At 50.9% G+C, this 24,469-nt stretch overlaps 8 protein-coding genes across 8 annotated transcripts; 4 read left to right on the top strand and 4 right to left on the bottom strand.

Annotated features, from left to right (window-relative positions):
• Positions 1-1,449: 1,449 nt before the first annotated feature.
• On the bottom strand, positions 1,450-3,346 carry M436DRAFT_39485 (amino acid transporter; the record flags this gene model as incomplete). The annotated part of the gene is made up of 9 exons (XM_013574554.1): positions 1,450-1,698; positions 1,792-2,049; positions 2,106-2,345; positions 2,398-2,504; positions 2,551-2,679; positions 2,733-2,978; positions 3,028-3,110; positions 3,160-3,220; positions 3,274-3,346. Coding segments are annotated over 9 exons (1,446 nt in total), but the record flags the coding sequence as incomplete, so codon positions are not given.
• A 1,236-nt stretch (positions 3,347-4,582) lies between these two features.
• On the top strand, positions 4,583-5,603 carry M436DRAFT_20350 (uncharacterized protein; the record flags this gene model as incomplete). Its single annotated transcript, XM_013574499.1, has 3 exons — positions 4,583-4,885; positions 4,939-5,166; positions 5,223-5,603. Coding segments are annotated over 3 exons (912 nt in total), but the record flags the coding sequence as incomplete, so codon positions are not given.
• Positions 5,604-7,177: 1,574 nt separating this feature from the next.
• M436DRAFT_39553 (ARM repeat-containing protein) lies at positions 7,178-9,805 on the bottom strand (the record flags this gene model as incomplete). Its single annotated transcript, XM_013574569.1, has 3 exons — positions 7,178-8,558; positions 8,612-8,785; positions 8,835-9,805. 3 exons carry the CDS (start codon positions 9,803-9,805, stop codon positions 7,178-7,180), a joined length of 2,526 nt encoding a protein of 841 aa, XP_013430023.1.
• Positions 9,806-10,122: 317 nt separating this feature from the next.
• Positions 10,123-11,756, bottom strand: M436DRAFT_39534 (MFS general substrate transporter; the record flags this gene model as incomplete). Its single annotated transcript, XM_013574566.1, has 2 exons — positions 10,123-11,650; positions 11,704-11,756. 2 exons carry the CDS (start codon positions 11,754-11,756, stop codon positions 10,123-10,125), a joined length of 1,581 nt encoding a protein of 526 aa, XP_013430020.1.
• An 814-nt stretch (positions 11,757-12,570) lies between these two features.
• Positions 12,571-14,088, bottom strand: M436DRAFT_40665 (putative mannitol 2-dehydrogenase; the record flags this gene model as incomplete). Its single annotated transcript, XM_013574765.1, has 1 exon — positions 12,571-14,088. The coding sequence occupies one exon, from the start codon at positions 14,086-14,088 to the stop codon at positions 12,571-12,573; it is 1,518 nt and encodes a 505-aa protein (XP_013430219.1).
• A 1,742-nt stretch (positions 14,089-15,830) lies between these two features.
• M436DRAFT_40185 (uncharacterized protein) lies at positions 15,831-16,515 on the top strand (the record flags this gene model as incomplete). Its single annotated transcript, XM_013574689.1, has 2 exons — positions 15,831-15,997; positions 16,053-16,515. 2 exons carry the CDS (start codon positions 15,831-15,833, stop codon positions 16,513-16,515), a joined length of 630 nt encoding a protein of 209 aa, XP_013430143.1.
• Positions 16,516-16,753: 238 nt separating this feature from the next.
• Positions 16,754-17,818, top strand: M436DRAFT_61572 (ARM repeat-containing protein; the record flags this gene model as incomplete). The annotated part of the gene is made up of 2 exons (XM_013574894.1): positions 16,754-17,259; positions 17,314-17,818. 2 exons carry the CDS (start codon positions 16,754-16,756, stop codon positions 17,816-17,818), a joined length of 1,011 nt encoding a protein of 336 aa, XP_013430348.1.
• An 825-nt stretch (positions 17,819-18,643) lies between these two features.
• On the top strand, positions 18,644-23,980 carry M436DRAFT_40367 (uncharacterized protein; the record flags this gene model as incomplete). Its single annotated transcript, XM_013574713.1, has 2 exons — positions 18,644-19,087; positions 19,373-23,980. 2 exons carry the CDS (start codon positions 18,644-18,646, stop codon positions 23,978-23,980), a joined length of 5,052 nt encoding a protein of 1,683 aa, XP_013430167.1.
• Positions 23,981-24,469: the final 489 nt, after the last annotated feature.

Genomic DNA, 24,469 nt, shown 5'->3' with positions numbered 1-24,469 from the left:
GTTTGGAGCCTGTTTTGACCTCGAGACAGCCGTCGACACGATCTCATCGGCATTTTCACGCTTCTTTTTGACCCCACGAGGCTTAACAATGGTATGTCAGCTTTAATTGGACATATTCGAACCGTCTGCGAGCCTTGAGACGTCGCTCACTGCTCAAGCTCGTGTGTCGATAATGTCACCAGGAGAATTTGGAATCGGATTTCAGTCTAATCACGACCCGGAGGGCGCAGCATGTTCCAGCGTTCTCGACCTGACGTACCTTGCATGTGCAAAGACGTTGAGATTCCCAAAACCACATGTTGGGGAGTTGCCTCAGGCCATCATGAACGAGTACATGCTCGCCGTACCAACCTGTTCTCGATTTGAGGTGACAGAAAGTTGAGCTTAATTGTGGAAGTGGAGCTCAAATGGTTCGAAGAGCGGCGGTCGCTAGTCCGCTTACATCCTGACTCGGGATCTTTCGTTGTATGGACCATCCACAAGTGTGGTCAACCATGTGGAGACGCGCGACGACATCGATGCTTGCAATCTGAAGCAAAAACTGCTACAAATTCGCGGATCGAGAAACTACCGAGTCCTCGATGCTGTACTCGTGTCTTCACATCGCAGATTCATGACCCAAGGAATTCGGCAGGTGGGATTTTTTCCTCTTCTCGTCAATCGTTCGGCCACGTCCGACACAGTGCCGTCAGCACACACATACGGTAGATGTTTCTCAAATTCATGGACAGCGCGAGGCATGTCAGCTTACTGGTGGATGCACATGTCCAACCCGGTCGCGATTTGAGTTCATTGCAGACGAAGGTGACGCAGCTGCATGAACGTGGGCGCTAGCTTAGCGGTATCGTGTAGGTCGAGTATCACACAGTTGACAGAATTCGAAAATTATCCGACAGTCAAGAGCTCTTCAAAAACACTTTGAGCACTTCGCCTATAGCAGCAATAATTGAGATCTTACCCCTCTGCTCTCTAGACTCCGTGGAAACTTTATATTCACACGACGCCGATATGCTGGAGTCAGAATGTCAGACGAGGTGGATGGTAAAGGATCTGGAACCCCGACTTGCATCTTCTCGGATGGTCAGCCCGAGCTGGATGACTGCTTACCACAACAACGCTCTGTTCTCGACTTTCTGGCTCCCTCGAACAGTTTTACACTGGCAAAATCATACACCCAGCCATGGTCTCTCGGAGAGCTTAGTCCGTCGACTCTCGCAAGCTCGTATTGTTCAACTCAACGAAGAAGGAGGTCACGGCTAATTTAGGCGATGCCCACGGAATCCCACCACATGGCACGGACCGTTCTTGGAGACTGAGGTGTCGAAATTCCTCAATGGTGAGCCAGAGCTCGTTGTGCAATTGGCTCGTTCAGTTGAAGTGCTTGGATACTGCAAAAACCGCACAAGACAACCTCGCAAACGTCTTGCTAGACTGATCGATATAAGAACACTATCGAAGCTCATCCGGAATTGTCAGGAAACGAGTACCCTGATCAGTACCCATCTGGCTCATATTCCAGCTGGGAGTATCTCTCGTACGCGTCACTGGTCCGACGTATTTGTTCCGTCTGAAACGATACGTGACCATCATTATGACCAGCAAGCCTACGAAAATTGCGGGCGATACGTTGAAATTTGTCGATGTGACTGGTAAAGTTGGTGGAGTGAATGAGAAGATGAAGCAGTTGATCGAAAACAGCTGGAAGAAGAACCATAATCAGTATACTGTCCGTGGACTGAGAAATAGCAGACAGCCGAGGAGCTGAAAGCTTGGTTTACAGCATGTACTTACAATGGCTAGCAGGTTGATGATTGGACCCCACAGAGGTCCCAAGCTCCATCGCGCTCTCGGCATCTTCTCTGGCGACTTCATGCGACGGTACAGCACGCTCGAGATGGCCAGTGTGTACGACATGGCTTGCGTGGCCTGTGCAACACCCACGATGCCATAGAAAGCGGTCATGGATCCGAGGACTATCAACGACAGTGCGAGACTGATCGCTGCTGTCAAGAACACAGCATTGATCGGTGTCAGCCGTTTCTTGTGCACCTTGAGTTTTGCGTCAGCAGATCCTCGCAATGGTCTTCAGCCCAAAAACCACATACCTTACTTATCCACTCAGAGAAGGGAAGGCCTTGGTCTCTGGCAAATACGTATGTGATCCTTGCTGTCGCAGCTGCAAATCCAATGTTACTTGCTCCAATGAGAATAATGAACGCCAGGAGAACACCCACTATTACACCATTCGGAACGGATAGTTGTAAAACGTAGAAGAGGGAGTAGCCTGTCGGATGATCCAGAGCATCTGAAATGTTCGGGACGCAGAATACAAATGCTGTTATAGCCTAGCCAAGGTTGTCAGGAAGTGAGCCGTACAGTTTGATGAAGACAACTTACGAAAAGTCCACAGACACACGAGATCAATTGACTGCGCATTGTTGCTTTAGGCACGGAGACTGCAGCATCTTGTGCCTCTTCCGAAAGACGAATTGGAGCGTCGACATCTACTGGAGTTAGCCTTTTATGCTGAAGGATAACAGCACGACTCACAAAAAACGCTGTAGTTCGCGTTTGCCTGACCGAAAAGTGCCGCCAAACCCGGAGACGACCACTCGGAACTGTCCATCTTGAGAAGCGCTCTCTCTACTGGAATGTGTGGCGACAGCACTCCGAAGATTGCTTGTCTCCCGATCAGCATAGACTCAAGTGGAATATCCGGGAACTCAACATACTGATAATTGCTATGACGGCAAGAATGTGTACCGACATCAGGATATTCTGTGTGATCGCTATCGCACGATTACTATATATGTTTGTCAAGATGACCAGAGCGAGAGCCGGGAGCAGGAACACGATCGTCTGCCAGATCATTGTACCGTTGGCAGGGCGATAAATGGTGATTATTGACTGCATCATCGAGCCTGTCAGGAAAATTCCCGAGGCATTTCCACATTGCCAGCCGATGACTGTCATCCAAGCTTATCGGAAAGTAAGTCGCCGTTCTAGGATCAATACACACTTGCTTACCTGTGATATATGATAGGCATCGCTGGCAGCGCTTACTGGCAAACTCTGAGACCCAGAAATACTGTCCTGCCGAGCTCGGCGTCCTAGACCACTGTCAGCCTTGCTGAAAAGAGGCGTTCTTCGAACACTCACATCGAGCTCATCTCAGCCAGTGAAGCCGTGATAAACAAAGATCCAATGGCAGACCAGACATCTAAGTTTTGTTCGTCAGCATTGTACTCTCTGGACCCAAAGATTACCACGAACAGGACCAAAAAAGCAAAGCACATCCGCCTGCTTCGAGAGTCTGGTTGTTATTGAGCAATATGAATTCCCAGGTACCTGACCAACAGCGTCAGTCACGTTTCTCGCGGTTCAATTCTAAAGGACCCCAACATTGTGCCCTAATTCAACATTGTCAGTCACATAACTCGCAGTTGGATTTGAAGGACATACAAGCATCCGAATGATATTAGCGAAAATTGTCGAAACACTCTCTGGTCAAGACATATCAGCACCACCGTTTTGAAGTGCTTGAACAGAACTCAAACTTACTCTCATCTCTTGTACTATACCCATCCTCAAAACATCTTTGAGATCCTCTGGCGATCCAAGGTCGTCCCCAGCCACTGGTGGCATATGCAAGTTCTCTGCATCCTGCGCCCATTCCGGTTGATAGGTAGCAGTTCTAGGTGTCGGCGGTGGCCGTGAGCGAGCAGATGAGATGCTTGCCTTTGGAGCAGAGTCGTCGTCCAGTTTGCTCCCCTCATCGCGCTCAGCGAGAAAGCTATCGCCCCTTGTAGCGACAGGCCTAAACAGACTACGCTTCCTGGCTTCGACGACCTCGACACTGGAGGATTTATTGATGGAGTCTTCAGGCATCGTGTTGGTGACCAAGAAGCCGGGATTTCCAGAAGGACAGAATATGTTCTGTTGCAGATCCTACAAGTCGTTCAATGAGCAAACAACGTTAGAAGCTCGCCACGAGGCTTGTTCCGTATTGACTGAGAGCTCTGTTCAATGTCATGTGCGAGAAGAGACCCCTGTTAGTGCACCAGCTTTGACGCCGGCACAGATATTGCACATTGAAAGCTGGTTCAAGCTGACAAACGCTATGCGCAAGGTCAAGATTGCGACACAAGCCTGACAGGTCGTCAGTTGATATCGCATTACGCATCTAACCCTTTTTCGTGTCAAGCTGGCAACGCTTGCATCGAATGAGGCGTCGACCGTTGGGTTTGTGGAGGCCTTGGCCGTGTAGGCATCTACAGCTCTACAACGTCCTCACCAAAACCGAGCTTGGCCGGCTGTCCAGATCATGCTAGTTTGGCGAATGTTGACATCTAGCAGGCGCGGATGCGGGGTCCGGATGAGACCGAGTCAGAGGCCACGAATTGGCAAGAGACATCCGTGACCTTTATTGAAGCCGCGAGTAACGGCCTTGCGACTGCATTCTAGAAAGTCGACCTGAGCTTTTGTTGTCTCATGTGGACATGCGATCTCATCGAACCCATCAACTTTTCCCTTCGATGCACATCGCGACACAGTCGGCGTCACACCCATAGTCGGTATGGGAAACCTCACGGCTCTCTCGACAGATGATCTACCTCCGGACGTCCACTTCTTCGCCCAACTCACTGCCACAGACCATTCTGGTGTTGTCTGGGTGGTCTGCATCATCAGTCTGACGTATGCGCTTCTCTGCAGCAGCGTGCGATTTATCCTCCGCCGTGGAATGTACAGCTTCGACGATGCTGCCTTGCTCGTGTCCACTTTGGCGTGCATAGTCCAGCACACGTTCGTGTTCATCGCACTCAGGAACGGGCTAGGGCTTTCGTCGAGCATCAATGACTCAAAACATAGAGAAGCACTTGCAAATGTAAGCAATGCGAGAACAATTGAGGCAAAAACCGCAGCTTACACAGACCGCAGAGCAGTTATACAAGGCTTGTCATATTCTTTGTGGTTCATTATCTGGCCAAAATCTCTCTGACCCTCTTCACTCGCCGCCTGTTCTACGGTCAAGAACGACTCAACGAAATCATTTGCGATATTCTGCTTGCTCTGAATTTCATCTTCGGCATCACTAGCATCCTACTCCTATCTATCGACTGCCCCTCTGGTTGGTATTTCAGGAGCAAGGATCTATGTCCTAAGCTGGTATGTTGCCCTGATATATACACTGAGGTAGAGCACTAGAGCTGACGTTGTCGTAGGACACGAGGTGGATCGTGATCAAGACGCTCGACATCTCGTCTGAGATAGCGCTCGTACTTGTGCCGATCGTTTTGATCTGCCGAATCCTGCTAAACCCGAAGCACAAAGCAATCATCATAGGCACATTTGCAGCTAGGCTTCCTGTCATCGCCTTCACTGTTCTTCATTTGTACTACCTTGACAAGTCGATGGACAAATACGGTGATAGAGGCCTTGAAGTCGTTCAGCCGGTTGTCTGGCTTCAGATTCTTCTTTTGTGGAGTATGGTCACTGCATCGCTCCCATCCTTCAGACCGCTGGTGTCGCCTTTCGACACTGTCGTTGAGGAGTCCTCTGATCGTTCCAGCCCCGTATCTAACGGTGCCGCTCTGGTCATGGGCTTTGACAAGGAAAGAGCTGTAGAGCTTCCTGCAACACTGCCCATATCCGGCATGTCACGATTATCGCAGCTTGAGTCTGTGGCGACAAACCGGAGTCAGCAGACGAATCTCAAGGGTCACAATGAGACCACGGTTGAAGGACCAAAAAAGAAACTGTTCAGACTGTCCAAGAAGGAAGACGACATCGAACTTGGTACCATCCGACACAGCACAAACTTCGAGGTTACCTACGAGCAAGCCACAAAACCTAGTCGATGGAGCAAGGTTTGGCGTGAGTCAGGCTCTACGATGGTCGAAGACACACCCGTGTCAGTGAGCACGGTGACAAAATCTCAGGAAACGTGAGCGAACTTCTTTCTCGAATCTACACTCGAAGACGAATTGCCAACATTGTTCCAGGCCTTCCTCTCGGAGACGAAGCACTTATGCCTATGTCGATGTGGTCGACTCGATTGATGAAGCTCAAGAAACTTCTAACGGCAAACCACCAACATGAGCGACAGACGATCCAAGAAGAGATTCACTGTCAGCCGGTTATATCCACTTGACGGACCATCCAAAATTGCTATGTCAGGCAAAGATTTCTAAGATCTGGAGGATACTGCATGAGCCCATTCTCTCACTGGTCTTCTCAATTCCGCCCGTCTTGACGGCGACCAAACATAAGTGACGAATCGCGCACTCATCACAGGTAGTGAAGTCGGTGTAGCGTTCCCGAAAGTGTTCACGACCACTGCATCAGTCACGACTAGTCTCGCAGACAAATAAAGCGATTCCTGACCGTGGCCCAATACTGTGGGGGTTCGAGGTCGTTGTTTACCGGTTCATACACTGCTCGGAAAGTACAGTCGTGTACTGCATCACAGTCAGCCTACGAGGGTAGCAACAACAGACCTATTCTGCGAAACCGTCGACACAACAGACCACAGATATGTACTGAACGAATCTCGGCATTCGAGTCCGAGATGTCTACTACCAACTTTCCATCGTCGCACATCCGCATTTCCAACCCCTCATTCAATATCGCCGGACCGGCGTTGGATGAACAAACGGGTGTCTGGACTTTTTTTTCATTGCATGGCATTGGAGTCTTTTTCGCCGACGGCCACACTTGTCTATCTCGCCGTCGGCCGCTTACACGGTGGAGCACCGAGATCTTGTTACGACTTTTGATGAACCATGATAGTTGTTTCACTAGATACCATTGTTTCTTTCTTGATTTTTTCTTCTTAGCAGAATCTTTGCGGTCAAGGGTGTGAATGCTACCTAAGCTAGCTTAATATCAACAAGAATAATAAATCAAATTCAAGAAAGCAAAAGAGAGCAGCGGTGGTTCAACGGGCGATCTTCTGACTTGATCTCTGTGTGGACATTTTGTAGCATCCGCTCCAATGTTGACTACATTAGGTTGTGATGAGCTCGCAAGATTAATGTTGCTGCAACGCAGGTAGAATGTTTTTCATTCGCTATACAATACCGCGAACCAATGCTAAGCTAGACTATGCAAGAACAATCATCCTACACCCAACGAGTACAAATGCCCAAAACCGTCCTCTTATTCCACGGCTCCGTTCCTAACCCTGCGTAATAGCTTTCCCCTTCGTCCCCTCTTTAGCCATAACGGCCTTGAGCACCTCCACACCAACAGCCATGACATCCGGCTGCCTACACTCCCTCAATCCCTTCTTGATCTCCTCCACTCCATCTTCCTGCACAACCTTCTCCAAGCCCTTTTCACCGATATCTCCAGGTGCAGACACCAGATTGAGTATACACACCAAACCCCGATGTTTGACATCATCTGCATCATCAGTGCATAGATCCAAGAGAATGCGTACGCCACGTTGATGTTCAAGCACTGCTTTGGCAGCTTGATCCCATTCGGTCAGCATAGCCAATGCACCGCCTGCCGCGCATCGAGTAGCGTGGTCTTCGGCATCTGCGAGCGCGAGAAGGACGTGTAAGCGTTGACTTGCCGCCGGTGAGCCATCAGCGTACTTTGCGACGCCGGCGGGAGAAGCCATGAGATTGCAGACGAGCTCTACAGAAGCGCGTTGCACTAGTTTGTTTGTGGAGAGAAGCAGGTCTTGAGTGGGATCCCAGGCGTTGCGGAGGAGTGCGTCTTTGACGCTTTCGTCGTCTAGGGAGGCGAGGTTTGTGAGAGCCAGTAGGGATTCGAAGACGGGTAGGAGATCTCTAGTTTCTGCGCTGGTGTCGGGGGTGAGCAGCAGAGTCAAGGGTCGTAGGGCGGAGATCGCGGGCATTGCTCTGCTGAAGACGTGGTGAGGGTTCACCGATATGAGGATGCGGGCTAGTGCGTGTGCTGCTAGATGAATGGTCGCTTCTGCGGAGTTGGAAGATGAGGAAGGTCCAGTGGGTGTTTGGAGGCGATCGATGGTTTGGAGAAGCAGTTTGACGGCACCTTGTTGAGCGAGCTTACCGCGGTGCTTCTGCTCGCGTGCGAGGGCGTGCAAGATTTTCGATGATATGCCGAGGATGGTTACTGTGTAGTGGCTTCTAGCCGCTGCTACGAGGACGGGCACGAGATCAGCATCTAGCACTGTCTTGCAGCGTGCTGTCACGTGCTCATCGTCGTCTAGAGAGTCTTTCTCATCGGGCTTTTTGGCTTCGGCGTAGTTCTTTAGTTGGGACATCTTCTGCTGCTCTTCGCTTTGTGCTGGACGGTACGAGACTAGATTAGAGAAGATTGTCAGAATGCCAAAGGTACATGGGTCGGCTGTTGTTGTGGATCTGAGTCGTTCGACGAGCTTGTTGAGTAGAGCAGTATTCGACACAATTTCGGCTTTGATCTTCGGTTGGAGCGAAGTGTATGCGAGACCCTCTATCGAACTCTGTTGCTCTGCAGGGCTACTGGCATTCAATGTGAGGTTCACGAGAAGGGACGAGAGGTCGTCTGCATGTGTTACCGACGAACCCTCGGACTCGGGCTTTGGTCTGTGGTATGTCAGCACCGATGCGCTTTTCAATCGTGGCATAGGAATACTTACGGAATCTTCGCAAGCACCAATGCAGCCATACTCGCGGCTTCCGCTTCCGTGCTGGTGTGTGCTACATCGTCAAGCCAGTCATACGCAATCTTAGCGATGCTCTCTCTACATGCCTTGTCTACACATGCTGCACTCATCAACTCCATGGCTGCCTGCTCGAGACGATGTGATTTTCTGGAATACGTGTCAGTGCTGACTTTCAAAATCTGGTCACACAACTCACCTCTGTCCCATGGAGTTCCTCTCCAGAACAGGTACCAAACCTTCCAGAAATCCAGGAGTGAGGAACAGCTTAGCCACAGTCTTTGGCACCAATGGAAACACCGAAGCTGCTACTGAGAAAGCCACAATCAGCTCATCATTGTGACCTTTGGACACAGTACTGGTAACATAATCCGTGAATGTAGCTTCACCCTCCTCGCGCGTTTCCTCGAGCAACTTCGCAACGGCCAAGGTCGCCTGTGCCCTGATTCTAGCATCGAGACGAATATCCAGCTGTGCAAGCACAATCTCAAAGGTGTCGCGGTCGATGAGTCCAGCCATATCATGCGCATTGCTAGTGAGTAACCTGGCGATCAATGTCATGCTCCACTCGCCATGCTCCAAAGCTGGATCCAGAAGTTTGCCCAGAGCAAGCAGGAAAGCGTCACGCTTGGCCTGTGTTTGGACTTCTGCATTGGGCCATGCGTCCGCGTCCAAGAGAACCGGTAAGATACTGTTAAAGCTGTGCTCGCCGCGCTTCCAGAGTAGACGAAAGTATCGGGTCGCTTCTGTGCCAACCTGTATTCTGCTGGCAAGTTGTCTGCGTGCTGCGGCGGAATTGATGACGAAGGCTCCAGTCAGTTGGTCTCTAATCTCTGTAGGCTTTCCTTCGTGATCGAACAGTAAGTGAGCGACATCGTTAATGTGGTCCGTTGGTATGGCTGTATGTTGCTTCAGGAGGTCGACAGCTTCTTGAGCATCTTTTGTTTCTCCGCGTTCCACGTAGTTTTTGACCAGAGTGAGAATTTGACTTCCATTCGAGTCTTGATTCGATAGAGATTGAACCAAGGCTTGAACGTTTTGGTTTGTGGGTGCTAGAGATGCTGCTTCCTTGGCTAGCTGGGTTGCTTTTGAGAGTTGGCGTTGCTCGATGCATGCTCGTGCCTGGGCCACCAAGTCTTCCACACGTTGAATTGTTGTGGAATCTGCCATCACAGCATTCCTGTCTTCGAGTGTTTCTTCCTGGTGATGAGTTGTTGGAAGTTTCGATTCTTGTTGTGTTTCAATGAGCTGTTCGTCTTACATTTAAGCCAAAGCTCGGACACTGCAAACAGCGCGGGGCTGATTTGCTTGCGAGTCGTCACCAGACGGTGTTGCAACAAGCACGAGAGAATGACGCTGGCATCACGAATGGACCGACTACAAAACAACATGGACCGATTGATAGATAAGGTGCAAGATTGGTGAACAATGGACTTGGCCAATTAAAAGAAATGCTACCTCCTTCTACTCTAGATCGAGATGCATATCTAAACCACAATGTCTCGCCTATACCAACCGCCAGGACCCCGCCATGCATAAAGCCATAACAAGCATGCTACCCAAACGCTCACTGCCATAGCCCAGAACGTCGGCGCATAACACGCCCGTCCAAAACAAAGTTCACTACTTGCCTCTACGTTGTCGTTGGCTGCATACTGATACACAGCACTGTACAACAAGCCCCATAACGTCGCGCCCAAGGCAGGCACAGTAGCAACACAAGCCCAATTCGTTCCAAAGTTCTCGACACCCCATACAACCGAAGTAATGATAGGAGTCAGACTGAATACAGCACCGTATCCAGCACCAACCGCAGCGCTGACCCACCAGAAGCGTTCGCCATGATCTTGAACAAGACCTGAAGCAAGTATAGCCTGACCGACAGACATGATGAGTGAGAACACGAGCAGGAATGTTATACGTGAGATCTCCAGGCGTTTTGGGGTTTCCGCAGCATCTACACCAGGTAAAGTGGCCATGGATGACATGAGTGAGTTGGGACCTCTGCGGTGCTGGTGCGGTACAGACGTAGGGGCAAACAAGTCGGATAGAGTACCTGTCAAGATACGCGCGATAGTAGAGGTGATGGCAACGATAGAGACGTGAGTCGCGGCGCTTGTGGGAATCTCTTCGTCAGGCATTGTTGGTGGGTACAAAGTGCCAATGACGGTTCCGAGGTTGTTGATAAAGGCTTCACCAGGACCAGTGACGAGGAAGAAGCCGCCAGCAAGTAGCCACATGCTCCTGTCAGATAGAAATCGACTTGTCTCTTCATTGAGCAGCCATGTCTTCTTGCGAGCCTCCTCTTCTTTGCGTAGACGCTCTTCCTCATCGTCTTCATCCTCCACAGCGCCATAAGTTTCGTGGTGGGAACTATGTGAGCCCCTTCTGAAGAATGCACTATCCTCCAGCAAGCCACTCTGTTCCAGCTCTTCAATTGCCTCATCAATCATTTCGTCCTCGTCGATGATTCTCAGGAGGAAGAAACCGAGAGCACCAGCTGTGAACAGTGTACAGCCGAGGAAGATGAAGAAGCGAAAGACATCAATGTCTCCAGGGGTGCCGTCGGGCTTCTTCTCGTACAGCAAGCGGCTTCCGACTTGACTCTCCCACATGCCGCTCAGACCAAAGGCAGCAATAGGCAAAGCCAGTGCAAGCCCCTTGTGTTTACCTCTCCCAAAGTTCTTCGCGCAGGTGGTGACAGCACTGAGGTACATGCAGCTAGTAGCCATACCGACCCAGACAAAAGCGAAGACCATGACGCCAAAAGGCCAGTCGGGATTGCGGTAGGTGAACGCTGCCAATATGTAACCGAAGCCAGCGAAGCAGCCCGACAGAACCGAGGGAATGCCGGGGCCGTAGCGATCGCAGAGGAAGCCGAAGATGGGTACAGGCAGGTACATGCCTAGTTCGGCGGTGATGGAGATGGTGTTGACCCGCAATTGTGTGTAGTGCAGACGTTTTTGGAACAAGGGAGCGTATACGGAGAAGCAGGTGATTGATCCGGCGACTAGACTAGGGAATATATCAGTCAGGGTATTGATTTTGGTAGGTGGAGTAGATCGAACCAGTTGACAATGGCCCAAGCAAACGTGAGGTAGCGAGAGAGTTGGAGCTGCATCTTTTGCCTGTCGCGCTTCTGGATGCCCTCGGCGACCTGTTCAAAGAAGCTGCCTGCATAGCTGTGTTCGGCACTTGGTCTGCCTGAGGATTCGGCCTCGTCGTCGGCGCGTAGTAGTGGTCGGCCGGGGTGGTAATCGAGTTTGTCGATGACAGGGCCTCGACCAGTGTTTCCACTCGGTTGGCCCACCATGATGTGTACAGACCTTAAAGTGTGGATTGTGCCTCCTCTGCTTCCAGAGGATAGTCGGTGTAGAGGTCAGAGGGAGGAAGCCATGGCGAACGACATGAAGCCTGGTCACTCTCAATGACTCGCGTGCACTTCCGAGGCCCAAGCCAACCATCCCATCATCTCCGCAATCGCGTCGTCATGTGCGGCTCTTTTCATACTTTCGTCACTAGAGAAATGGTCATCACCCTGTTCATATATTCGCGCTGTCAAATAGCATCAAGAATTGCACGCGATAGACAAACATGTCACGATGATGCCGTTGGTGCGTAGCAGCTGTAAGTTGTCATGCTACACAATTGCAGGGACGAGGATATTGACTTGAAGAAATCGCTTCATTTATGCTGTTGTTCTTCTAACGTTGGTCCATAACCAATCCATATCTATCGTACATACCAACTCGCTTTTCTTCGTGACCGCGAGCTCGGGGGTATATTGTATCTCTGATCTGAGCTCGCGGTGTTCCTATGCGTAACCTACGCGGAGGGAAAGCGTTGTGTGGTGTGACTGTATATCATCTCTTTCTGTATCGTGTGACCGGAAATGCCGACCAGCAGCTCTCCCGTCGACACGTGTCGAGAGTCACTTAGTCGATGTACTTGGGAAGAGTGGCCATGACACCGTCCTTGGCGATGAGCTCCATGGCGGTGGTGACCTCCTTGATGAATCTCTCATCGTTGCGCAAGTCGTCACCGAAGAGAGACTTGATGCTCAAAAGTTCGTGGGGCTTGTTACCACCAGCCTTGGCCTTGGCCTGGAGCTCCTTGACCATAGGATCGTCAACCTCGAACTTGTTGCCAGCGTCATCGACACCGTTGATGTAGCGGAACCAGGCAGCGGCGACGAAAGAAAGACGGCGGAAGTTGTGTTCGCCCCAGATCTGCTCAGCGATTGAGGGCATGATGAACTGAGGGATCTTGCCAGAGGCACCAAGGCAGATACGGGGAAGCTGGTCCATGATGGTAGGGTTGGAGAAACGCTCCATGAGGGTGTTGCAGTACTGGTCGATGTCGACACCAGGGATGGCGGGAAGAAGAGGCTTGACTTCCTTGTGCATCATCTGCTCGACGAACTTGCGGTAGACGGGGTGGTTGATGACTTCGTGGATGTACTTGAAGCCAGCGAGCTGACCGGGGTAACCGAGAGCAGAGTGAGAACCGTTGAGAAGGCGCAGCTTGTGCATTTCGAACTGCTCGACGTCGTGAACATCCTTGACGACCTGGACACCGACCTTCTCGAAGGGAGGGCGGCCATCGCAGAACTTGTCCTCAACAACCCACTGCATGAAGGGCTCAGTAACAACGGGCCATGCGTCCTCAATACCAAAGTCTTCAGCGAGAGCGGCAATGTCGGTTTTTTCGGTGCGGGGAGTGATACGGTCGACCATGGAGTTGGGGAAGGCACCCTTCTCGGAGATCCAGTTGGCGATTTCGGGGTTGGCGAGTTTGGCGAATGAGACGAGCATGTGACGAGTGATGGAACCGTTCTTCTGCATGTTGTCGCAAGAAAGGACGGTGAAGGGGTTGAGACCGAGCTGGTGACGTCTCTTCATACCGGCGTAGAGGAAACCGAAGGTAGTCTTGGGGGAGTTCTCGTTCTTGAGATCGTGCTGGATATCGGGGTGCTCGGCTTGGAGCTCGTGAGTGTTTTCGTTGTAGTAGTAGCCGGACTCGGTGATGGTCATGGATACGATCTTGGTGTCAGGGTGAGCCATCTTGTCAATGACGGCCTGGCGGTTGTCGGGCGCAAAGAGGAACGAGGTGATAGCGCCATTGACGTTGGCAGAGCTGCCATCAGCACCGCGCTCGATGACAGTGTAGAGGTGATCCTGGTTCTTCAAGATGTCGCGCATCGAAGCGTCGAAGGGCTGAAGACCAACACCGGCGATGGCATAGTCGCGCACGCCATGCTTCTCCATCAAGTTGTGGAGGTAGACGGCCAAATGAGCTCTGTGGAAACCACCGACACCAATGTGGACAACACCCTCCTTGACCGAGGAACGGTCATAGGTGGGGACTCTCACAGTTGCGCGACCCGACTGGGACGCAATCTGCGAGAGGTTCTTGCTGAGTAGCTTGAGGGACTGTGATGTAGAGTGAGGCATGACGTCTCGCTGTACAGAAAAATAGTTGGGAAGAGACGAGTCGCAAGAGAGAAAGCTAGTTATGTACAGCTACGCGGAAGATGTTCGGACGCAGCTGAAAAGATCTTTTCGCTGAGCTCTTCCTTCACTTTGCTTTTCGAGCAAGGGTCTGTTGAGTGGATGTAGCCACCCAGTGACGATTATCGATGCGGCAGTCAACAAACCGGGATATGACGCTGTCGGTGGAGCTCGAAAAAGGTCAGACCGACACAGGCCCCCGGCCCCTGACCGAGAATTCCGGGACACTGCATGCAGCTCTTATCACCGCCGTAAATATAACACGGGTGCACAAGAACAGGTCCAGTTCCCAACCGAGATTGGAATGCCGCGCGATTGGTTGTTTATACGAAAAGCGGATGAAGTTTGACTTCCTCGGCTGACCGTCGCCATACGTGCAAGATTAGTTGGCGCTGATGAGTTGATACTTTATCTACATGTGGCTCCGCAGGCAGCAGATCCCTGGAAATATTTCGTCCTGGAGGGCAGCAGATCAAGAGCTTTCGGATCGCACTCCACGCTCACACCTTGCATGACACCATCGCGGCGGCGCCAATGCGGATACCAAATGGTTCTTGAGGTTACCCTAAGCGAGTCCACATATTCAACTGACTGGAAAACGCATGTCCGCCACGATGAAGTGGTGAGGAAAAAAAAGAACGAGTTTCGTTGGCAAGAATCACGGTGCCGATGACGTCGTCAGATTCTATCCTTACACCTTTGCATGGACTCAGTATAGCCTCCGTGTGTTGAAGTTTGTAACTCCCACGGGCGGCAGGCCTCCCCAGTTCTCCTACGAAGGCGTGGAGCGTGAGAATCACTATCAAAATGCACAACCATCTCCAGAAGGTAGGAGAAGTCCACAGAGAGCTATGGATTTCACAACTCTCTCAATGGCGTCCTCCTAATCCCCGAAACCACTGTGCAGTTTTACAGCTGCGTGTGTTCCAAACTTTAGCACACGGGGAGGAGTGAGAGCATGATCGATAGGTACGTTTGAAACACAGTCAAGTACTGAATAAGTTAAACTCACTCTTTTGAAATCTCACATGCTCTTGTGTCTAGAAAGGTGAAATGGATGATTCTTGAACGTTCGTTATGCGCACGAGTGCAACATTGACATCTTCCACAAAGATATTACCAGCGCCGGTCAGTGGCCGCAGCCTCCAGGACCAGCTGCAATGTCGAAGCGCTGTAGTACAAATCCAGGCAGAAATCGTACAGTATGTTCATGAGATGCACAAGGGATGATCAGAAATGCGTGGACAGGGTGACAGACTGACAGTGGAGCTGACAGTCGGGAGCTGGAGCTTTTCAGGGTCCAGTGACGAGAGTTACGCCTCCTCCTCAGCCTCCTTTGAGTGGCAAAGCAGGCTGCTTTATTATCAACACTCCCGACTTCACCTGCGATATCTGACACAATATCCGTCTTTTCGTTATCGAAATCTAAACACATCATGTCTGAAGTTGAGAAGCAACCTCTCATCGAGGACCAACCTGAGCCCACACTTCAGGACCTCCGCTCAAGATGGACCGAAGCCCGCGCAAACCTCCAGGCTGCCGCTAAAGACCTCTTTACAGCAAGACGTGAATATGAGCGTGCATGGTCTCGCACAACCCGCGGTCGTATCACAATCGCAGCTTTCTGCATCTTCATCATCACCGTGTGTATCCTGCCCATTGGCGGACTCATGGTTCTGGGCTTAATGGATGATGAGAACGAAGTCTACGAGTATTTGCCCAGGAGAGTGCCCCTGGAAGCACATATCATGAGCAAGTGTCCTGATGCTCGTGACTGTCTTCATGATCTCGTACTCCCCGCCATGGTTAATGTCAGCAATCTCGTCGACTTCAAGCTGTCTTACATTGGAAAGTAAGTAAAACTTCTCGATGCGAGACATACCCCACAGTAGCTGACAAAACAATAGGACCATCGAGGACGACGACGGTGTCGTTTGCATGCATGGCCCATCTGAATGCTTGGGCAACTCGATCGAGCTTTGTGCAGCTCGCCTCTATCCCAACCCCAGAATCCACCTCGGCTTCACCATGTGCATGTCACGCAACTACGCAGAGATTCCTTCGGAAGACCTCGCCAAGGACTGCGCTTTGGAGCACGGCATCGATTTTGACAAGCTGAACCACTGCCTGAGCGTCGATGATGGAGCATACTCTAGACACCTCCTCAAGCAGTCTGTTCAGAGAAGTGCCGACAAGAATGTTACCAAGAGCTGCACTATCAGAGTCGACGACAGGAACTGGTGCATCCGCGACGGCGGCAAGTGGACTGACTGCGAGAACGGTCACGAAGTCAAGGATCTTATCGAGGAGATCTACGACCTCAGAGTGAAGCATAGCGCTGCTTACGAGGCGAAGAAGGGCTCCAACTGATTTCGGTTCTTCTGTAATTTTGGTTCTTGATGGATCCTTAGCTTTTCTTTTCTTCCTTCGATAGTCCCTGAAATATCTTTATCTCTTTGATCTGATAATCTAAAGTGGCGTCCTGTACCCCGCAAATCGATCATGGGCCGACTTTTTCGGGCTGGAACAATCGTGACAAAATCGTCAAAACTTCTTCTGCTTTACAGCATACCTCGACGGTCTCTACTGCATCTCTACTACAAACAACATGGCACCCTCAGCAATCTCACCCGAGGAGACCCCTGAAGTCCCCAGCGGCGACTCCACCGTCTTGGCCCTTCGCAAGACGCTGACTTCCGAGAACGAAGCGCTGGCCGCTCGCTTCCGTGCCCTCTTCTCCCTCAAGTACCTAGCATGCCAGGAGCCTCGCACTGAGAACACCATCCCGGCCATTGATGCCATCGCTGCTGGATTCGCTTCTCCCTCAGCGCTTCTCAAGCACGAACTCGCCTACTGCTTGGGCCAGTCTCGCCACGATGCTGCAGTCCCTTATTTGCAGAAGGTTCTCAGCGACCGCGAGGAGGATGCCATGTGCAGGCACGAGGCTGCTGAGGCTATCGGTGCTCTGGGCGACAAGGGTAGCCTGAAGCTTCTCATCGAGAGAAGAGACGACGAGAACGAGGAGACTGTTGTGAAGGAGACTTGCGACATTGCTGTTGGTCGCATCGAGTGGGAACATTCGGATGCTGGAAAGCTGGAGAAGCTGAAGCAGAGGTACGGATCTCACCCCAGCGGATGGGAGAATTACTCAGACTGACTTGACTACAGCGACTTTGCCTCGATCGACCCTGCTCCTCCTCTCGCTATTGCTGCAAAGCAGCCCTCAATCGAAGAGCTCGAACAAACTCTCCTCGATGCAAAGCTCTCCCTATTCGACCGTTACCGCGCCATGTTCGCCCTCCGCGACCTTTGCTCTCCTCCCGACCTTCCTACTGCTGTTCCAGCCGTGAACGCTCTCGCTCGTGGTTTCACCGACTCTTCTGCGTTGTTCCGTCACGAGATTGCTTTCGTGTTTGGCCAGCTTTCTCACCCCGCCTCGATTCCCGCCCTGACCGGAGCATTGAGCGATCTTAAAGAGAGCAGCATGGTTCGCCACGAGGCTGCTGAGGCATTGGGCAGCTTAGGTGATGAAGATGGTGTGGAAGAGACACTCAAGAAGTTCTTGAACGATGAGGACCAGGTCGTCAGAGACAGCATTATTGTTGCTCTTGACATGGCTGAGTTTGAGAAGAACGGCGAGACGGAGTACGCAACAATCCCTGTTGCTGCTTAAAGCGAAGCATTATGTAAATTTGGCGTTGGAAGATAAAAGGACAATACGGGTGGAGTTTTTGGGACTGTCAGACACGACTGGAATGTTCATAATCAACATCGATGATTAAATCAGTGAGACAACGCGAAGTGACAAGACTTGTCTTCTACGTATGTCGCTTGCAGTACACATCACATGCAGATAACAGCGAACGTGAAGCTGTGAATTGGTGCTAGTAAAAATATCTCAAACACGCTTAAATCAAAGACAGACCATGACTCTCTCGCGAAGAGGGAAAGAGCCACTTTGGGCCCAAACAGGCAGGCGGTGAGGCTCGAACGCGGCAGATACCTGCCTAAACAACTCTCTTTCCACGGTTCCATCGCTTTTGGGTGGCACCTGCCTGACTTAGCATTGTTCTGCTGTATCCCAATATTGTCGCATCTCACACTGGCCCGTTCGACTCTTGCAATACACTATCTGCGATCACTCCATTTCCATCACCAACTTCTCAAGGCTTCACAGAAACTCGCCTGCAAAAGCAACAATGTCAATTAAACAACACATCTGAGCCCGTGGTTCCTGCTCGCAATGTCACAACCTAATGGTAGCAATCATCCAGACGGGACACGCAAGAATGTGCGTGTTCCTACCGTCACAGAGGCTCTGCCATTCGCACCATTCAGTTCTATTCTGCCATTCACTCTCGGTATTGTATCGCATGATTCATACGGCTCGCACAATAGCTGACCTCTTTATACAGATTCGATCCCTCCTCCTTTGGCATTTCCCACCTCTTCCACACAGATCTTCACGTCCGAAGAACAAAAACTCTCGGCGCATGGCATGCTAGAGCGACTCGATGCACAAGCCAACAATGCTGAAAGAGCCTCGGAACAATTGACCAAGACGCTGGAGTCTGTCCAACACCTTCTCAACCCGGACACTCTCACACAGTACCGCTTCAAGAGACCCGCAAGGTTTGACCAGACCAAGCCTCGTCCAGGTCAGACCACTTCGACCCCATCGAAGCACCAGCTCGGCCCCTTCGCGAAAATGGTCCTGGACAAGACCATTTCCTCCCACTATGCTACCACAAAAGCCAATCTGCCTACGCCGATCTCCAACCCAATCGCCAAATTGCCAAAACCATCGCCGCAAGGGACCACGCCTGGAACAATAAACCCTGCTCAGCTCCAGCAAAGCCGCCATGGCTACTCATCAGCAACTCCCACGCCAACCTTTCCTACGGCACAGCCTATGCCGTCTACTTCCAAGTCATACCCACAAGTTGTCATTCCGGCCCCTCCCTCGTCGGCTCCTGTGTCCCATCATACCGGCTCCTCACAAGCAAATGGCATACCGCCGACGCCATCGCAAGGCTCTCAACCAAGTTCTCAGAGATCAACCATCGCGGTCGTGATTCCCGAAAGCCTTACCGAAGCACAACGCGCTCAGTACATACACGTACCTGATTCAGCATCCACCAACTTTCAAAAGGCGCCTAAATCAGAATCGCAGAAGCGTGCAGACTATGAGGCCGATCAGTGTCTGACTTCGGCAAGCATCGCTCAGCAAGAAAAGGCAAACGCTGCAGTGGCAAGACTACAGAACCTGATTTCTGAGATCTTTGAGGCTGAGGATCAGATGCAAGCGGACACATCTGGCATGGTATCGTCAAATACTGCTCGCTTCTTCAATGTCGATGATGCTGTCGAGGGAACGCCCGTTCTGCAAGCAGCCATCCAAACCCAGCTCGACACCGCTTTGTACAAGGTTGTCGCCAATGCTCGCTTACACAGTATCGACGTCGAAGATCTGGGCCGTATACAGCGTTTATGTGATCACGCTGTCACTGCTGCCGGTACTTGTAACTATCGTATAGACGATGATACTCCGCAAGAGGTCGATGACTGGCTTCACCGCATTGGTATTGGAGAGCAAGGTCTGAACGCTTGCAAAACATTGCTTCGCATCATGACGGCAGGTCGGGAAGAGAAGGAAAAACAGCTTTACTCTGAAGAAACGCTCGCCACCCTCTTGAGCAGCCTGATTCATGTGGTTGAGACTTGCATCATCCCCGTGGTGGAGATGAGGAGTAATGGAGATATGGCTGATGCATTCAAATTCGCCTCTTCTCAGAGTAAGTCTCTGACACAGGTTTTGACAGTCTGCATTCGGGTCATCAAACTCCTCGGCGATCTTATTGCCAAAACCGACGTCGATGAGCGTGTCATCGTTTCTGCCGAGTTCATCTGCAAGACGCTGGTGTTCGTTGAGAATGCGACATCTGAGAAAGATTCTGCTCTTGGGATACAAAGGTTCGAGACGGCCCGTAGGGCTGCCATGGATGTGCTAGCCAAGATCTTCGCTCGTTACCCAGAACAGAGGCAATCAATCTTCGACGAGATCTTGACTTCTCTCGAGAAACTCCCTGTTGGTAGGCAAAGCGCTCGCCAGTTCAAGATGGTTGATGCAAAGCCAATACAGCTGGTGTCTGCTCTACTCATGCGTTTGGTACAGACCAGTGCAACACGTATGGAACCCAAGACGAAATCTGTCACTGAGGAAGACGACACCGAGAGACCTGAGGAAGATGCAGAGTCTTCCGACGAGGAGTCTGATGCAGACTCAGACTTCGACAGTGAAATAGAAAAGAAGCGTCGTGCTAAACGTAAGCCCAAGCCGAAGAAGCGTACAAGCGATGGACCGGAAGATCTAGCATCGGTCACCAATCCTCTGTACGAAGCTGCATACAGAGATGCTCACTATGTCGTCAATTACATGGTTCAGCGTGCTTTGACCTCGACAAAATCAGGAGACCAGCCTTACAGAAACCTTCTGGACATTTTCACTGAAGATTTCCTGAGCGTATTGGGCAACACCGACTGGCCGGCTGCCGAGATGTTCCTCCGTGTGCTTCTGGCTAAGATGTTTGAACTTTCCGAAAACCACAAAGGCTCGGCTCCTTCCAAAGCAATGGCTCTTGAACTGATGGGCGGCATGGCTACCCGAATTACCGAGCTACGTCTACAAGCTCAGTCTGCAGCTCGCCACCCAAACACAGAACGTTCAGAAGTTACAGCCAAGCTGCTGCAACTTCACGAGAACATTATAGCCGAGCAGATCGAAGAGGACGAGTTGTTGTCATTCGATGGTCCGTACCGTGTCATACTCGAATATCTCCAAGCTAGAGGCACGGATGATACAGAGTTGATGACTGCCCGAGGGTACCACACTGTCCAATGGGCAAAGCAAGTCCTTCAGCTTGGCCAAAGCACCTCGAAGTCAACTAAACTCGAAGAACGCTTGGCTTTTATGATCAAGGATTCGGGATGGCTCGAAACCGAATACGACTTCAAGCAAGTCACCACCGAAGACGCAAGATTTGCAGCTGTCTTGATCACCATGAATTTGCCTTTCTGCCGAGCTTTCAACAAGATCTTTAGCAAACTTCTTGGTACCATGGCTGGCGATCAGGCTTCTTTACGAAGCAAGAGCTTGAAAAGTATTGAACAACTTCTCGAGATGGATCCTACCATTCTTGATCAGGGCACTTTCTTCATCAACAGCATCATCAGGTGTCTTGCAGACAACTCGACTCAAGTTCGTGACTCTGCTCTTGGTCTCATTGCCAAATGTCTCTCCTTACGTCCAAAACTCGATACGATGCTCTACGAGCGCGTCATTATGCGAGCTCAGGATGCCAATTTGCATGTTAGAAAGCGTGCGATGAAGATGCTGAAAGATATGTACCTGCGAAACGATGCTCTAAACATGAAAGCATTGATCGCAGATACCCTAATCAATCGTGTCACGGATGCTGATGAGAGCATTGTGGAACTTGCTCGTCTGACGTTCGAGGATATCTGGATGACACCCTTCCACGCCATTTCTGGTTCAGACACCGATGCAGTCAAGAAGAAGCTCCGCCTACGAGAGCAAACCGGTCTGGTGATCAATATCGTCAAGCGCAAGACTGAGACCACCGAAGCAGTCCTGCCAGAACTTTTGCAGCAAATTCTGTCAGAGAAGTCCAAAGCGGCAAAAGCAAATGTCGTCGTGTGCAAGGAGATGGTGAAGCTCATGTTCGACGCTATCGTTGATCCGAGCGAACTGCCAGAAAGCCCTCCACAGCAGCACGTATTGCAGACACTCACCATCTTCTCGGCAGCCAACGCCAAGCTGTTCAAAGCAGACCAATTGCAAACTCTCCAACCTTATGTCACGAATCTCAGCACAGATGATAACTTGCTAGTATATCGCTCAGCAATTGTCATCCTTCGTCACACCTTGCCTCATATGAAGAATCTCAACCGAGACTTCCTCGTCAACATACAGCAAGCTCTACTTGGAAGCTTTACCAGACTTCCACCTGCCGAGCTCAAGGAAGTAGCAATCTGTCTCTGGACTCTGGACGGTGAACTGCACAATACCGAGAGGCTTGTCAAAGTTACGCTTTCACTGTACGACCAGATTAAGCGAGGCTTGCCTGTTGACATGAACAGCAACCCAGCTGTAGCGCAAAAGACGAGGAGACTAATTACCATTGCCGGCCATTTTGGCAAAGCCTTCAACCTTGATGATCACCTCGGTTCATTCAAGGAGAAGTTCCCAGACTACAAGGGCCAACATGTGGCATTCCTCGCTGTAGACTTGATCTGTCCTTACACAAGCCCTAACCAACCCATGGTTCTTCGTCAAGCAGCACTCGACAGTGTTTGCATGCTGTGTCAAGCTTGGCCAGGTCAGTTGATGCGTGCAGATGTATGTAATGCATTCAAACTCGCGCTAGAGTCTGACGATCAACAACTTCCGATGACACTGATCGTTGGTCTGAAAGACTTCTACTGTGCTGGTGACAAGCCTGGCGAGTCGAGTCTGGTTCAAGTCGGTACTGGCGTGGAAGCTGGCACTGAAAGACTCGGCAACACCTACATGGCTACCGATCGCGACGGCGCAGCCACTTCTATCGCGCAACAATTTCTGGGTAGAATCCGCGATGTTGCGCTTACCTCAGCCGACACCCTCGCGTTCAACGCAGTCCAAGTGGTTGCTAGTATTGGCCGCCAAGGACTTGTCCATCCCAAGGAGACAGGGCCCTGCTTCATCGCGCTCGAGACTTGTCCAGATACCAAGATAGCCACATTTGCCTTCCAGGAGCATATGGGGCTTTACAGCAAGCACGAAGCCATGTTCGAGAAGGAGCACATCGGCGCTGTCCATCAGGCGTTCACGTACCAGCAAAACGTGGCCAAGAGCAACCAGGGATACGCAGGAACGCCACCGACATCGGTGATGCACCACTTCTGGGAAGTCCTCAAAACAGGAAAGGCCAAGATCCGCATCAAGTTCCTGACAGCAATCTGCGGCAAAGCAGGTGTAGGTTTTGATGTCACCAAAGTTGACATGTCTGGTCCACTTCCATTTCATGTCGCTTTCACCCGATTCGTATCTGAGAATCTGGCTTTCTTCGACTACGCCAAATTTGATGAGCTCCAGCACCTTATTGAGTGTATCGAGAAAGTTATGGCCAACACCGGTACTCCCGTCGCTCATATGGTCGACGTCGACATTCTTCGCATGCTCATTGAGAAGGATGCCCCAATGGTCGATGGCGAGAACGGCATCGCTGTTGGTATTCCTTCTTCTCAGAGCAAGCCAGTCGACCCAGCTCGATTACGCGAGTTGACTGTCTACGTTCAGGTTCTCCTGCTCCTGTGGGAAACACGTACATACCTTCGACGACTTTGGAACGTCAGCAAACACCAGGCAGCCGCAAAGGCTAAGGCGAGCAAAGAAACCGTGCGTGCATTGCAGCGCATTCCCAACTCGACAAATCTGACTGAGAGATATCTTGCACGCAATCAAGAGATCATGGCAGCTCTTGAGACGCCTGAAGGGCAGCTCAGCCTTTGCAACTCGTTCTCAGAAGTCATGGCAGTCGACAGCGAACTCAGAGTCGACAAGGAGGATGCAGAAGGTGACATGGATACTTCAATGACGATGAATGGCGACGGCTACGAAACTCCAAGTGAGAGAGGCGAGAGCGCGACCCCTGGCAGTGGACAAAAGCGTGGTCGCAAGAGAAAGAGCATTGATTCTAATCAGAACACGCCTAGAAAGAAGGGACGGCCAAAGAAGAGTTCGAGTGTGCAAGGCCGCTCGGTGTCTTTTGCTTGATGAGCAGGTTGATCCTGCTTTTGCTGGGATGCGTGGGTGGTTGTAAGCTGCATACAGAGGATGCTCGTAGAAAAGAGGGAAATATCAATTCATACCTCAGTCGCAATTATGAACAATGCAAAGCAAAAGATTTACAACAATCTTCGATGAATCCATACGTGACAGTGTCTCTCTATCATGGTAGCCAAAAAGCCTAGGTGCAGCACACTTGTTTCACTATCCTAGAAGTACCATTCATGCACATTGCACCCAATTTATATGTACTCAATACCTTACATATCTCACAGCTAGCTATCACTAGATGCCAATCTACATAGACTTTGCGAAGAGGGAAAAAAAAGAGATACTGACGTCGGGAGGGAAAACAAAGAGCAGGTTTAGAAAGCCAGAGGGAACGGTATAGCTAGACTGACTACACGCTTAATCAGGAGTTGAGATATGAATGCATTCAAACGTAGCTCACTGTATGCAAGGGCTTTGTAACGCATA

This window comes from Aureobasidium namibiae, assembly GCF_000721765.1.
Source record: "Aureobasidium namibiae CBS 147.97 unplaced genomic scaffold scaffold_3, whole genome shotgun sequence".
In the NCBI taxonomy this organism is placed as follows: domain Eukaryota; kingdom Fungi; phylum Ascomycota; class Dothideomycetes; order Dothideales; family Saccotheciaceae; genus Aureobasidium; species Aureobasidium namibiae.
The sequence above is the reverse complement of the archived record's forward strand: the minus strand, read 5'-3'. Positions and strand labels throughout refer to the sequence as shown.